At 48.2% G+C, this 14,541-nt stretch overlaps 2 protein-coding genes across 5 annotated transcripts in view; one reads left to right on the forward strand and one right to left on the reverse strand.

Annotated features, from left to right (window-relative positions):
- Nucleotides 1-331: 331 nt before the first annotated feature.
- Nucleotides 332-2,773, forward strand: LOC123398085 (PRA1 family protein H). The gene is made up of 4 exons (XM_045092593.1): nucleotides 332-828; nucleotides 964-1,103; nucleotides 2,084-2,155; nucleotides 2,234-2,773. Exons 1-4 carry the CDS (start codon nucleotides 401-403, stop codon nucleotides 2,326-2,328), a joined length of 735 nt encoding a protein of 244 aa, XP_044948528.1. The 5' UTR covers nucleotides 332-400; the 3' UTR covers nucleotides 2,329-2,773.
- An 834-nt stretch (nucleotides 2,774-3,607) lies between these two features.
- The window catches only part of LOC123398083 (histone-lysine N-methyltransferase TRX1-like), a 30,100-nt gene continuing 19,166 nt past the window's right edge, over nucleotides 3,608-14,541 (reverse strand). The window contains exons 25-26 of one of the 4 annotated variants that reach the window (XR_006610068.1): nucleotides 4,096-4,352; nucleotides 3,608-3,976 (exon numbers count right to left, since the gene is read on the reverse strand). The gene's annotated coding sequence lies outside the window, so the exon portion shown is untranslated. Of the gene's footprint in view, nucleotides 3,977-4,069; nucleotides 4,353-4,391; nucleotides 4,805-14,541 lie in introns of those variants that run through there. The other 3 variants (XR_006610067.1, XM_045092591.1, XM_045092592.1) reach the window with 3 other exon arrangements.

Raw genomic sequence — 14,541 nt, forward strand, 5'->3', positions numbered from 1 at the left:
ATTGAATCTATACTTTAAAGTATGTATATATACATTCATATGTAATGCACTAGTAAAATCTCTACAAAGACTTATATTTGGGAACGGAGGAAGTAGAGAGACAGAGCGCTCGGCCTCCATGGCCAGCCGGCCGAGTCAGCCTAGGACCCTGACTTTTCGGCTTCGGTTTATTCGGTTTTGGTCCTGGTTCTTTCGGTTCCGTACATCAGCTATCGGTTAATATGCTCACCCCTACATAGGATCAAGTCGTGGTAAATCAAAGCAGCGAATTTGTCCCCCACGGCGCAGGCGTACTCGCTCCTGATCTTTATATAAGTTGATTGATAAAAAGAAGAAGAGAAACGCACTGCAAAGCAACCACCGCCCCTGTCCTGCTAACCGTGTACGGCCCAGCGGCGCCATGTCGTCGTCGTCGTTCAAGCCCAACCCCCTCTCGCTGAGCGTACCGGACCCCGCTCTCGACCGCTGGCTCCGCGACTCCGGCTACCTCGACCTCCTCGACTCCTCCGCCCCCGCACCCGCCGCCGCCGCCCCCACACGCGCCAGCCCCGCATCCACCTCCTCGGGGCCCGGCGCCGCCGCCGAGGTCCTCGCCTTCGCGCGCACCCTAGCCTCTCTCCTCTCGCTCAACCCCTTTGCGTGCCTCTCCGCCGCTGACCTCGCCGCGCCCACCCCCTCCTGGTCCCTCGCCTTCATCGGCCCCCCCGGCGCCGCCTCCTACTCCTGGCCCCCGACCCCCACCCAGGCCAGACTCCGCGTCCAGGAGAACGTCCGCCGCTACGCCCGCAACTACGCCGCGCTATCCATCCTCGTCTTCGCCTGCTGCCTGTACGCCGCTGTCATCTACCCTCTTTTCCTTCATCCCTGCCTTCGTTTCGTTATCTGTCCTGTCTTTGCATGTCCGTGTGTGCGGGTGGAGTATTAAAGCTGCTGCTGCTGCTGTCTGTGGCGGCATGTGTGCAGGTACCGGATGCCTGTGTCGCTACTGGGGTTGCTGGCCAGCCTCGCCGTGTGGGAGGCTGTGCGGTACTGCCGGGACCGGTGGGGGCTCGCTGAACGAGCGCCCGGAATTGGGCAGGCTCTTCTGCACTGCGCACAGATTGGTGAGTGTTGGGTTTCAGATATTGTTTCTGCCCAAATGTTGCTAGTGCAATGATGAAAGGAACAGCTATGTGGATTTCATTTGCAACAGTATCACTGACAGTGTATAGGCATGGGTCTCCCTCCGTCCCATAATATAAGAGCGTTGACAGTGTGGTGTCAAAAACGCTCTTACATGGAGGGAGTAGATAAGATTGGCAGTGGATATATACGGAATTCGTTTCTTAATATTCTTGAAAGGATATCTTGAACAGAACACCGTACATGTTTTGGAAGCCTTTTTTTTCCTTTATGATGATTCTGACTAGTTTGTTTCGCTCATTGATCAGCAACTTTGTAAATGCTTCGAGCAAGAAAAATGTCACAAAGTTCTATTTTCTTCAAGAAATTATTGATATGCTTGAATATGACAAAACACATGACTTGTTCAAGTTGTTCTACTTGGTCATAGTGTATATTTATTTATGTAGTTTACTGATTATTCCATGCAGCATGTTTCTTATTCGCTATATATATCATGAGGAACTGTCACACGGCACACATTAAGAATAATTCCTCATTTGTTTTCTCAATTATTCATTTCTCAATCAATTGGAAAATATTTGTACAAACTGTAAAAGTTTAATCCATGTGTCCAGTGCAAACATGGATGGGAGTTGTTCGTTGCTCGTTGCGTAACTTGAAATCTCAGATGCAATGGCGCAAGTGCAGCAACCTGGTTTACGATGCGTGAAACACAAACCTTAAGGCCTACATTCTTAGGACAGTGCCAAGTTACCAATTTTCTTGCACACCTTCACCCCACCTGACCTGCACAAATGATCATCTTAAGACACATGGGTCATGTTCATCTTTCTTTTCATTTCGAATATCATACCTGTGGTTTGGTGCTATCCTGTTAAACTTTCTTTTATTTCGAATGGTGTACCTGTAGTCTGATGCTCTCATCTCTTAACTATCAATTGGTTTTGTTCCTGAACAGCCACTGCTATACTACTATATGTATGCAACCTGCAGTTTGCTCTTGTGTATGCCGTTGGGTTGAGTTATGCAGGTGAATGACTCTTACCTCTCCCCTTCATTTTCGTTTCTTTCTGATTATTCTTATAACTCAGTGTGCTATGTTTTGCAGTCATGATGCTGCATGCTTCTCTTCGAAAGTTGACTCCCTCAAGCCTATCTGTTCCAGCAAATAAGAATAGGAGGGCACAGCCAAGGCGAAGCTAATTGCCATTGGAGGTAGGCTGCAGATGTCGTTGTACTTTGGAGTAACTGCCCATAAAGCAATTCTACACCTAAAGATTGTGTGCTCCGACTCTCCACGCCATTCAATCCGTCCACATGGTTATGCCAAAAGAAATTGGCTGCACCATGAGTGCGGAGACAGGGAAGACCACTGCAAGAGTGAAACTGTAAGCACAGCAGAATGTGGGAACCATGTGTGCTCACAATCCTAGGACTGTAAAATCAGTTTTGGCACCCACGCTGATTAAAGAATTTTGGGATGGAATTTCGGAGGTTCCTAATAACGCTGCTGGGAGCTAATGGGAGCCTGGTTAAGAAAATTGAAAAGAAATTTTAGTGTTTTTATTAATGATGTGTTGTGCATCTTTATGTTCTTAACTCTTAAGTATGGATCCGAGGAAGTATTAGAGGGGAGTTGGTGCATTCACTTGGATCTTTTCAGAAGGCGTTGGTTTTTTCCTTAGGGTTTCCTCAGAGGGCGTTGGTTTTTTCCTCTCCAAGCCCTCCTTTGGTTTCAAATTAAAAACTTTTCTTACCTTGTCCTACTTGAATGCCATGCCCTGCATTAACACAATCAAATCTTATCAAAATTATGCCCTGCATTAACACAATCAAATCTTATCAAAATTATGCCCTACATTAATTCAATCAAATCAAATCTCATCAAAATCTCAACTAAATCAAAACTTTTCATCCATTTCTTTACCCATACTCGGATCAAATCTTACCAAAACCTTAACCAAATCAAAACTTTTGGTGCATGTCTACCCATACTCAAATCAAACCAAATCTTACCATAATTTAGGATATGTCAAGCTAATACTATACCGCTAGAATATATGCCCATGTTACAACGCATCAGCAATTAGCTAGTATGTTTAATGAGTAATGACGCAACCCTTCCTTTCTGAATACAGCATCATGCTGAGTTTTCCTTGCGTCTCAACGGCTCGGACGACAATTTCAAAACTGAGCCTGAGACCCTGATGCTCTTTTGTTGCCGTGATAGTCATGATGCATGTTACCATCCTCGATTTGTACTTTTTTTTAACGGAACCAGCATTGATTTGTGTGTGTCATTATGCTCGTGCCATCATTGGGTATTGCCGCTAAAGGCGTGTGCTTTCTTTTAGGAAACGTTACACAGAGCCTGAAAATCAAGTTCAAACCAGGAAACCAAGCAGCAACCAACAAATCAGTAACAGCATCTTTTTACGATAGGCACATTAGCAAAAAAAAAAATACGAAGAGATGCACATGGTTTACAACTGGTAACAATTAGCATTAGCAAGTCTTTCAGTCACCACTTAACATAATGACTTCTAAACATCAAATGGGCTGTGCCTGTAGCAAGGAACACTGGAAATAGTGAATGGCCGAATTACATGTAATCTCTGATTATGTTTGATGCCCTACATGATCATCAATTTCAGTTATGGTTGGATTGCCCAACCTATCTCTGAGTATCTATACAACTACACTGACATTCCACCAAAAACAATGTGAGAATGAATCGTTAGCATTCCTAGAATCATAAAGTCGGTCAATTTGACTATCACAGCAAGCACTGGCAGCACCGCAGTTCCTCAATTCAATAAATCCAAGCCTTGGGCATTTCCAGGTACTCACTCTGCGAAAATTGAAGTGTTAGAATGGCTGCAATTATGTAATCACAATAGCATTTTTGTTAAAATATACTCCCTCCGTCCCAAAGTGGTCTTACATTTCATAGTGTCAAAATGGTCTTACAATTTGGGACGTAGGGAGTATTTGCTAGATGCCTCGATTAGTAGGGCTACACATAGCATTGACTCCAGTAAAATATCAATGCTTCGAATGATATCCGGCTCAGCATCTCCAAGGGCAAGTGGCAAATTTGAGCCCCATATGTCCACGGACAGCAGGGATCGGGCCCCATTTGTCTGCCCCTACAACAGTGGGGCCCATTTCACCCCTCCCTATTTGTTGGCCCCATTTTTTGCCCTTTTCATCTTTTTCAAACAAAACTGTTGAATACTAGAAAGGTTTAGATAGAACATAGGAATAAATAGTTCAAATTTAAAAATACATAATTCAAACATAAATATTATCCAGAGTACATAGTTCAAATTTAAAGATATCGATTTAGTCGGTTTGGGGAGGGGCTGGCTTGTCAGTTCCGACGTGACGGACATTTCTGGACAGCCCATATCTGACACAGATTTGAGCTGGGTTTTGGGCGGACATGTCCGACCAAATGGGCCAGTTTGGGGAGGACCGTAGGACTGGTATATTTTGTCTCCGACTGCCCGTTGGGGCTTAGAGCAACTCCAATGGGGCGACCCAAACGGACGGCGATTTCATCCGTTTTTGCCCGTTTGGGTCGGCCGCCCGCCCAGCGTCCGTCCTGTTTTAGATATGGGTCGGCAGTGCGTCCAACGCGCCGACCCATATGTGCCGGCGTGGCCGGCTGGCCGCCCTATTTTGCATAAATTTGCATAGTTTGAATCAAATAACATAATTTGGTCCGTATAAAATAGCATAGTTATTACAAGCCGAATAAAAATAAAAATGTCTTACATAGTTCTCACATAGTTTTGCAAACGAATAAAAGAAGATAAATCTATTGGTTGCCAACATGAGCTCACATATGCTCAATTAAATCATTTTGCAGTTGCAATTAAGCTTCCCAATCACGCATGTCTTGATGAAATTGGATGAACTGTTCAAACGTTGCCGCTCCTCCATGCTAAGGCACAACATTCTCATCCTGAAACTGAAACCCTTGATCGTACAGACGTTTCGGACGCTCGTCTTCTACGATCATATTATGCATGATCACACAAGCAGTCATCACCTCCCACAATATCTACGTGCTCCAAATATTAGCAGGATACCGAAGGATGCCCCATCGAGATTGCAAAACACCAAAGGCACGCTCGACATCCTTCCCAGCACTCGCTTGCTCTTGGGCAAATCTTTTCCTCTTCTCTCCGACAGGGTTGGGTATTGTCTTGACAGTAGTGGTCCATTGAAGATAGATACCTTCACCCAGGTAGTATCCATTGTCGTAGTTGCGGCCGTTGACAGTAAAGTTCACCAGTGGGTTGTTGCCTTCGGCAAGCCTAGCAAACACCGGCGAGCGCTGAAGCACGTTGATATCAATTGTGTGATCCGACCATATGCCAAAGAAAGAGTGCCAGATCCAGAGATCTTCAGACGCCACGGCCTCTAGTATGACAGTGCAAGCCCTGACATGACCCTTATACTGCCCTTGCCAAGCAGAATGGCAGTTCTTCCACTCCCAGTGCATGCAGTCTATGCTACCAAGCATCCCAGGAAAGCCCCTACTGGTATTCATCGCCAACAAACGGGTTGTATCTTCAGCAGTCGGCTCTCTCAAGTACTCAGGGCCAAACACAGCAATAACAGCCTTGCAGAACTTATACAGGGACTCTAGGCAAGTAGACTCGCTCATACAGACATACTCATCAATGAGATCACCGGGCAGCAATGCATTTCTGGTAAGAGGAAAAACCTATCTTGCCAACGGCATCCTCTTTGCACTCGAAATAGTCATCATAGTCGACCACCCCCTCTCTAATACGGTTGAAAAGATGCCTACTCATACGGAAATGGCGGCGGAATTTATGATGTTTGAACAAGGGGTTTGTTGTATCAAAGTAGTCCTTCCAAAGAAGGAAATGCCCGCTCTCTCGGTTGCGATTCAACGCCGGAAGGTGGCCTGGAATGGAGCCACGAAACAATTGCCGCTGGCTGTTGAGGTGGTGATGGACCAACACGGCAGCCAATATCTCCTCCTCGTCATCGGACGACGAATCGTCGGAGTCGCAAAGGAAATTGTGAGAAAAGAACTCGTCGGCGGAGTCCATTTTGTACCTTGGCAAACTGTCGAACAGCTTGCGGGCGTCGACAAAGGAGACGGACGGCGAAGGGAGTCGCGGCACGCACGGACCAGCTAGCTGCCCTGCCGGCGTCCGACGAGCGTGCCGGTGAGGATCTGGCCGGGTGGCGAGGCGGCTTCTTGGTCGAGGGCGGGTTGTGTGGTGGGGGCGCCGAGGGAGGGAGCAGTCAGCTCCCCGGCGGCGGCGAGCGACGTGGGAGTGGGCGGCGTTGTTGGGCGGATGTGAAGGCGCCGACAGCTGGCAGAGTCGCCGGCAAAAATGGACGGCGGCGTCAGCGACGAAGGTGGCGGGCGAGGGTTGGATGGGGGAGGCCAATGTGCCACCGACCAGCGGGCCCGGGGGAGGAGAAGGCGAGCGTGCGCGCGTCCGTCGCGTGTCCACGCCGACGCAAATCCGGCTCAAAAATGGGCCGGCAATGGGTCGCCTGCGGATGAAAACCAAACGTGCGTCCGTTTGGGTCGGCGCGTTGGGCCACCTTGTGTCCGCGCCGACCCAAACGGACGACGGCGGATGAAATGGGTCGCCCCATTGGAGTTGCTCTTAACCCTTTTGGGGAAGCTAGCCGGGCCAAGTAGGATCTGCATAGGTAGCCAGAATGTACGATACCCAGCGGATGAGTTACGAGAGTTACTTGATACAAAAGTGAGGAAGGTGTTGATATCCTATGCATCCAAGAAACCAAATGGAAGGGAGGGAAGGTAAAGGAAGTGGAGGGCACCAGCTTCAAGCTTAGTCAAGCACTCAAGCAGCAAGAGGACCAGATTAGTATGGTCAAGCTGGTCATTGGGGACTTAGTTCTCGATGTTATCAGAGTGTATGCCTCTCAAGTAGGCCACCATGAGAGCACCAAGATAGTTCTAGGAAGGCCTGGGGGCATGGTTAGGAGTGTACCTATTGCCAAAAGCCCTTCACGGGAGGAGACCTCAATGTCCACGTGGGTAGTTCTAACACGGGTTTTGAAGGGTTGCATGTGGGCTTTGGTTACGGCAACACGAATCAAGGAGGATATCTTAAGCTTTGCTTTAGCCTACAACATGATTGTAGCTAGCTTTAGAAAGAGAGAATCCCATCTAGTGATTTCTAGAAGTGGTCACACTCTTGCTAGATTGCTTAGATTGCTTAGATTGCAAGGTGATACCTAGCGAGTGTTGTCCCTCAACATAAGCTTGTGGTGGCGTACTTCCACTTTCACATACGTGTCTGGCGGGATAAGTGCGCCAAAGTCGCTAGAATGAAGTGTGGAAGCTCCAGGGGAGGCAACTTAGGCTTTCAAGGATAGGGTTATTAAGGAGGGCTCTTGGGAGGAAGGAGGTGAAGATGGCAACCTGCGTTCAAAAGGTGGCTTCACAAGAGTTTAAGGTGTAGATGGGGAGTAGAAGCGAAGCGAAGGATACCTAGTGGTGGAACAATGATGTTCAAAAGGCTATTAAGGAGAAGAAAGGATGTTTCAAACGCCTACACCTCGATAGGAGTGCAGACAACGTAGAGAAGTACAAGGTGACAAAGAGGACCACAAAGCGAGTTGCGAGTAAAGCAATGGGCCAGGCGTATGAGGACCTCTATCAGCGTTTAATCATGAGGGACGGTGAAAAGGACATCTATAAGATGGCCCAAGATCAAAGAAAAGGAAGACGAGGAATGTCAACCAAATCAAATGCATCAAGGATGGAACATATCAACTTCTCGTGAAGGACGATAGATCAAGAATACTTCCACAAACTGTTCAACGGATAGAATGTCACCTCATCCATTGAGTTGGACGACTCCTTTGATGATACCAACAAACATTTCGTGCAACCAATCAAGAGGCTTTAAAAACGAAAGAAAGCAGGCAAGGTGATGAGTCTCGATTGTATCCCCATTGAGTATGGAGATGCCTTGGAGAAATAACTGATAATGTGGCTAACTAACTAAGTTGTTCAACCTCATTTTTCAATCAAACAAAATGCCCAAAGAATGTACCAACTCTAAGAATAAGGGACTATTCAAAATTGTACTTCCTCCATTCCTAAATATACGTATTTTTAAAGATTTCACTAGGGGACTACATGCGGAGCAAAATGAGGGAATCTACACTCTAAATTGTGTCTATATACATCCGTACGTAGTCTTCTAGTGGAACCTCTAAAAAGACTTATATTTAGGAACGGAGGGAGTACTAATTATCGTGGGATCAAGCAAATAAGCCCAAAAATGAAGTATGGGAATCACTGACCACCGCATAAGACCAACTCTAGCAGATCCGCTATATCGCCTCATCCCGCAAAATAACCACAATTTTACGGGACCGGGTCAAAATATCGTCCCGACCAGGTCCCATAAAAAAATTGCGAGGACTTGCATATTTTGCCCCGCATCCAACAAATCTATCCCACGCGCCAATATGTCGTTCCCTCTATCCCGCGCACGATTTGGCGGGAGGGAAACTTCTGGCCCTTCCACGCTGCGACCCCACACTACCACCACCATCAATCTGTCCAGCCCCGTGCCATCTCGCCTCGTTGCGCCTCCAATCTCTGTCATGGATCTCCCGCAGCCACCGGCCCCATTGGCGCCACCTCGTCCTCCCACGCCTATGGCGACCGTGTTTCCCACCGCCCCGCCAACTCCTTCCACCGTCGGAATGAAGCGGAAGCGGCAAGGGAGACACGTCGTTCATGGAGTTGTACCCACAACCGCACCATCTTCTTCAGCTGCGGTTGTGCTTCCTCCCATCGGGGTTGCCGGCTCAAGGACGGCCGCCTCCTCCAACCCCTCCGGCGAACGGCCAAGTCGCAAGCGAAGGGCATGAGGAAGAAGGTGATCGTGGTGCAAGGACGGGCGCCTCCTCCAACCCCACCGGCTAACCATGTGCCCTGCAATCTCATCGATGCCCACAACATGTTCGACCAAACGCCGGAGAGGTAAAAAATCATTGCTTCGTCAACTTTGCTTCGATACCTTAGTGTTTTGGCTATCGGATTTTGTAGCTACAACGTCCATACATCATATGCCGACTTGTTGGAGGAGAACAAAATGGACTTGGTTGGTCCACTTGATGCATTTGACATACAACTAGAAGTCGAAACCGAGGAGGACGAGAAGGGTGTCGACTATGATGAAGTAGAAGAACTTGAGGAGTTTGATGCTAGCCAAGCAAAATTTAGAAGAACCAGCAATTACACGAAGACCAAGGATGCTTGCTTGATTTGAGCATGGGAGAGTGTGTCACTTGATGCAGTGACCGGTAAAGATCAAAGAGGGAGGAAGTTGCTAGGAAGTATTAGTATTACTCTAGGAGTCCTTATTAGTATTAGTATTAGTCTAGGAGTCCTTATTAGTCTATGTTTACTTTCCTTGCACCTCAAGTCATGTGTAATATATATATGCCCCTTGGGCCTTCAATATAGATAAGTTGCTTTCCTAACATGGTATTAGAGCTTAGGTTTTTTTTTGGGGTGCCGCAACTCGCCCTCCCGATCCAATATATTCCCTCGCTCCCCAGCCGACCTGATCTGATCGCTGATCGCTAGCTCCTGCTCGAGCTCGCGAGATCCGCTGGACCCACTCGAAGCAGGGACCCAACTCCCGATCTCCTCCTGTTGCTGGTGTGCCGTCTGGATCCCGTTCGTGGCCCATCGCCGAGGCGTCGCACCGCGTCTTTCCCGACCTGGCGATCCAGCCGAGAACGTGGGTGGTTTTCCTGCTGCTCGCGCTGCTGTCGTCGTCGTGCTCCAGCCGCCCTTGCTGGCTCTCGCAGCACGAGGCTGCCGATCCGCTGGCACTGCAACTCGCTTCATGATCGATTTTTTTTTCGGTCATCCATCTTCGATCGACCTCTTCTGGATCGATCTCATGCTCTTGCTGTCATTGCCCACTATGGCGGTTGGGCCATCTACAACGTTCGCGCGCGTGATCCAGAAGGCCGGCGCAGACGCAATCCTGCGTGCTCACGCGTACTCCAAATCAGTCCAGCTGCAGCTTGGTGGGTGGCCTCTCCGCTCGTGCATCCCGTCCAAGATCGGTGAACCGCTGGTCAACTTCACGTCAATCCATCGGCCTCGTCCCGCCCGACTGTTCTCTTGCCTGAATTGGGCGTCCCGGGCTGCTCACGGGTTGCTCTTCCCTGTGCACGTGTGTGGTGCTAGCGTGTTGCATGCTTCTGCTGCTGCTTGCGTGTTCCTCTGCCTACTGACGCAAGCTCGTGCTATTTCCATTTGCTTCTGATTTTGTACACATGATCTTGCTGTGTACGTGGGCACTTGGCCTCTTGCCACTCTGCTGTGTTTTCTTTTTCACCGCCATAAATTTTCTGATTTTCTTTCGCTGCTATCACATCTAGCTTTCTATTCCGCTGCGTCCACCAAATCCGTTGATATTTTGTGTTTTCTCATGTCATGCGAGTCCACCATACCTTAGCAATTACACGAAGACCAAGGATGCTTGCTTGATTTGAGCATGGGAGAGTGTGTCACTTGATGCAGTGACCGGTAAAGATCAAAGAGGGAGGAAGTATCGGGAACGCATCGAGGACAAATATCACAAGCTCTTGTCATTCTCGTCTGGCCGTTCACTCAAATGAATCCAAGGCCATTGGGATGTGATCAAGAAAACATGTAGTAGTTGGAGTGGTTGTTTGGAGCAAGTGCGGAACGCACCCCCAAGTGGATGCACAATTGATGATTATGTAAGTTGAGCTCGCCTTCGAGTTGTGCACGATTATGATCTTGTTTACGTTGATGACAAGTTGAGCTCAATGGTGCCTCCTTTGCAAATGTAGGATCGCAATGCCCATGAAAGATTCAAGCAAAGCCCAGGTTTCAAAGGCAAGCCATTCGTGCTTCAACATTGTTGGCTCTTGCTTAAAGTTAGAGAGAGATGGAGGCTAAGGGGTAACGAAGCTCCTCCAAAGAATGGTGCATTTGTTAACTTGAAAGACGATGATGATAGTGATGATGCACCAAAAGGAGGAAGAAACAAGGGCAAGCCTGATGGAACCAAGAAGGACAAGGAGAGGGTGAAGAGGTCGACCAAGGCATCTAATTTTGAGGGAGCAAATTAGTGACATGGTGAAGGTCAAAGAAACTATGTTGGCCACACATTTGGATACCAAGGTGGTCTTGGCCAAGAAGACAAACACAAAGAAGCCGCATCAAGTGACACACCTTTACAAACACAAAGAGGCCGCATCAAGAAACTAGGTGTGTCTTCGAGGAGCGCAAGATCGTTCTTAAGGAGCAAAAGAGGAGGGATGAGAAGACCGCTCAGGAGGACCGGTTCATGATGATTGAATCCAAAGGGCATGGATTCGATGACAAGAGAATTTTGGGAGATGAGAAGAATGGAGATCATGTGCCATAGGAGGATGGTGCTTCAAAATCTTATGGCCGATGGTGGTGGTTTCAACAATGTTGGTGGTGGGGGGTATTGGAGGGGGTTTTGGAGGTGATGGTGGTTTTGGCAATGGTGGTGGTGTTAGGGGTTTGCACAAAGATGGTGATATTGACGAAGATGTGATCCATCGTATCAAAGCAAATGGACGAAGTGGCACCAAGTCTCCGGAGTCCTATGTGACAAGAGTGCCACAAAACCTAAAAGGTTCTATAGGACGACGATTCAACATACGATGTTGTATGTCGCAAAATGTTGGCCAACTAAAAGGCACCATATCCAACAATTAGGTGAAGAGGGATGTGCATGCTAAAATGGATATGTGGCCACACAAGAAAGGATCAGAGCAAATGATGATAGACGTGATAGAGTTGAGGTACCACCAATTGAAGAGAAGCTTGTCCAACATCGTCTGAGATGGTTTAGGCATATACAACGCGGGCATCCAGAGGAGTTGGTGCATAGCGGAAGATTAAAGTGTGTTGATAATGTCAAGACATGTCGGGATAGATCAAACTCGGCATGGGAGGAATCCGCAAAGAGACCTAAAGGATTGGAATATATCATCAAAGAACTAGTCATAAACAAGGATGTGTGGAAGTTAGCTACCCATGTGCCAGAACCATGACTAGGTTACGAGATCTTATAACCATTACGAGATCTTATGGGTTTCAGCTCTAGCCTGCCCCTATTTGTTTGAGACTGAAAAGCCTTGTTGTCGGAGTACCCATGGAGATGCGCTGAAAGTGGCCATACTTTACATGACCAGTATAGCCGGCTCCTAACAGCAAGCTGATAGCCACCTAATTCCTGATAACGATTCACTATTCTATAGATCAAATTATTGAGACATGGTACATGCCCAGGGACACCCACACTAAGTCAAAACGACTCGTGCTTATACAATGATATACCAAATTACCAACCCAGATGTCAAGCAGCAAACTGCTAAATTTTGCAGCAGTCTCTAAAATTATTGAGACATGGTACATGCCCAGGGACATCCGTTCTTTTTTGCTCGATCAAGTCTTTGCAGCATTAACCAGAGGGGATATACAAGTACTAGCGCTGAGATGCACTAACTTTATGGATGCTTTTAGCCAATCCTAACTGATTCAATCTAGAGAACTGTTGAACCGGTATGGGCCCAGCCCATCGACTTATCTCTTAGGGCCCAAGCCCATATAAAGGAACTGACCTAGAAGGAGGCTTCAAGCCATCCCGTTCCCAGCTCAGCCGCCACACACATACACACAGTCTGCAGGTACTCCCCTCTCACGATTCAACATGGTATCAGACGCCAGGAACCTGCTTGAGGGCTGCTGTACGGCTGCATCTGCTGGAGTTGTGGGCTGCTGCTGTGCGCTGGTGCTTGCTGTTTTTGCTGCTGTGCAGAATAAGTGTGACTGGTACGGCTGGAGCTGCTGGCTGTGGACCTGTTGCTGAATGGGAAGGGAAGAGAAGAGCTGCTGCAGAGGAGGCTGTAGCTGCCTGAAGCTGTGTTTGCTGCTGCTGTAGGTGGACGAGGTGGTGTGTGTTGGGAGCTGCTGCTGCTGTTTGTAGAGGAGAAGGGCTTGAGGGGGAGAGCCTCACGCTCAAGGAGAGGCTCTTTCTGATGGAGCAGGAGGTCGGCAGGGAGTGCCGTCTTGTGACCATCGAGGCGCATTTTGCAGGGGCCAATGGTGCTGCTGGCAGCACCAAGAATGCTGTTGTTCTGAAGGAGATGGGTGATACTATAGCTGCGGCTGGTGCTCACTATGCAGTCAAGGAGTCTCTAGGGAATGATGACATGAGAAGGGGTGATGTGGAGCCAGAGAAGAGTGGTGAGGACAGTGCAGAAAAGGACAGTGCAGGGTCAGAGAAGGAATACAACATTACTGTAGCAGAGGTTGAGAGGCTCAGCGAGGAACTGGAAAGCCTCAAGAGGAAGGTGGGGGAAATCCAGGCTGGCAAGGAAACAGCCGAGGGGGAGACACGTGAGAAGGATGCTCAGACCGTTAAGTTGAGGGCTGAGTTGGAGGAGCTTCATGCTTTCATATCAAAGCACCAAACTGCAGGCTTGAATCGCTATGGAGATTGTGCTCACTGGACCTCCACTAATGAAGATAGTCCGGAAAAGGCATCTCTTGCTGCTAATGAGAATGGTGTAGAGTGGGTTCATCTAGGCATGTTGCGGGCAAATCCTGCATGTTCGAATCTTACAATAAGCATCCTCCTTCTCACACGGGCACTATACAAACTGTTGATGGCACAAAACAGCATGTCATTGGAGTTGGCACGGTAAAGCGCACTCCAACCATCTTCCTATTCTCAGTTTTACATGTGCCAGCTTTTCCCGTCAATTTAGTCTCTTTCTGTGTTCTCATTGATCAAATAGACTGTCGTGTGATCCTTGACAAATTCGGTCACGAGATTCAGGAGCGACAAACGAGGCAGGCGGTTGGGACTGGCACCAGACGTAGGGGGCTCTCGTATATGGACCAGGGGGTGCAGCCAGACTTGATTTGTGCTGCGACCATGGAGGACAAGGAGAAGCAGGCGATGATCCATCACTGTAGGAGGGGACATGTCTCGTTTGATAAGATAAGTAGAATATTTCCGGATGTTATGTGTGGAATAGGCAAGGGCAAGCTGACATGTGATGCTTGCGAATATGCAAAACACACAAGAGCTACATATGTGAGTAAGGGGCTTCGGAGCATATCTCCTTTTATGCTCATTCATTCGGATGTATGGAAGAGCCCAATTGTGTCAGTGAATAGAATGAAGTACTTTGTTACCTTTATTGACTGCTATACTCATGGTTTTTAAGGCGTCCACAAAGCGTCGCCTAGGCAACGCCTAGGCGTCAGAGCGCCCGGAGACGGCAGGGCGTCGGGCTTGTCTTAGGCCATCGCCCAAGGCGTCCAGATTCGCCTAT

Source organism: Hordeum vulgare, chromosome 5H (genome assembly GCF_904849725.1).
Source record: "Hordeum vulgare subsp. vulgare chromosome 5H, MorexV3_pseudomolecules_assembly, whole genome shotgun sequence".
NCBI lineage: Eukaryota > Viridiplantae > Streptophyta > Magnoliopsida > Poales > Poaceae > Hordeum > Hordeum vulgare.

Coding starts and splice junctions, on each gene's coding strand:
- LOC123398085 (XM_045092593.1), top strand. CDS start 401: ATGTCGTCGTCGTCGTTCAAGCCCAACCCCCTCTCGCTGAGCGTACCG. Junction 829..963: donor CTCGTCTTCGCCTGCTGCCT/GTACGCCGCTGT, acceptor GCATGTGTGCAG/GTACCGGATGCCTGTGTCGC. Junction 2,156..2,233: donor CGTTGGGTTGAGTTATGCAG/GTGAATGACTCT, acceptor TATGTTTTGCAG/TCATGATGCTGCATGCTTCT.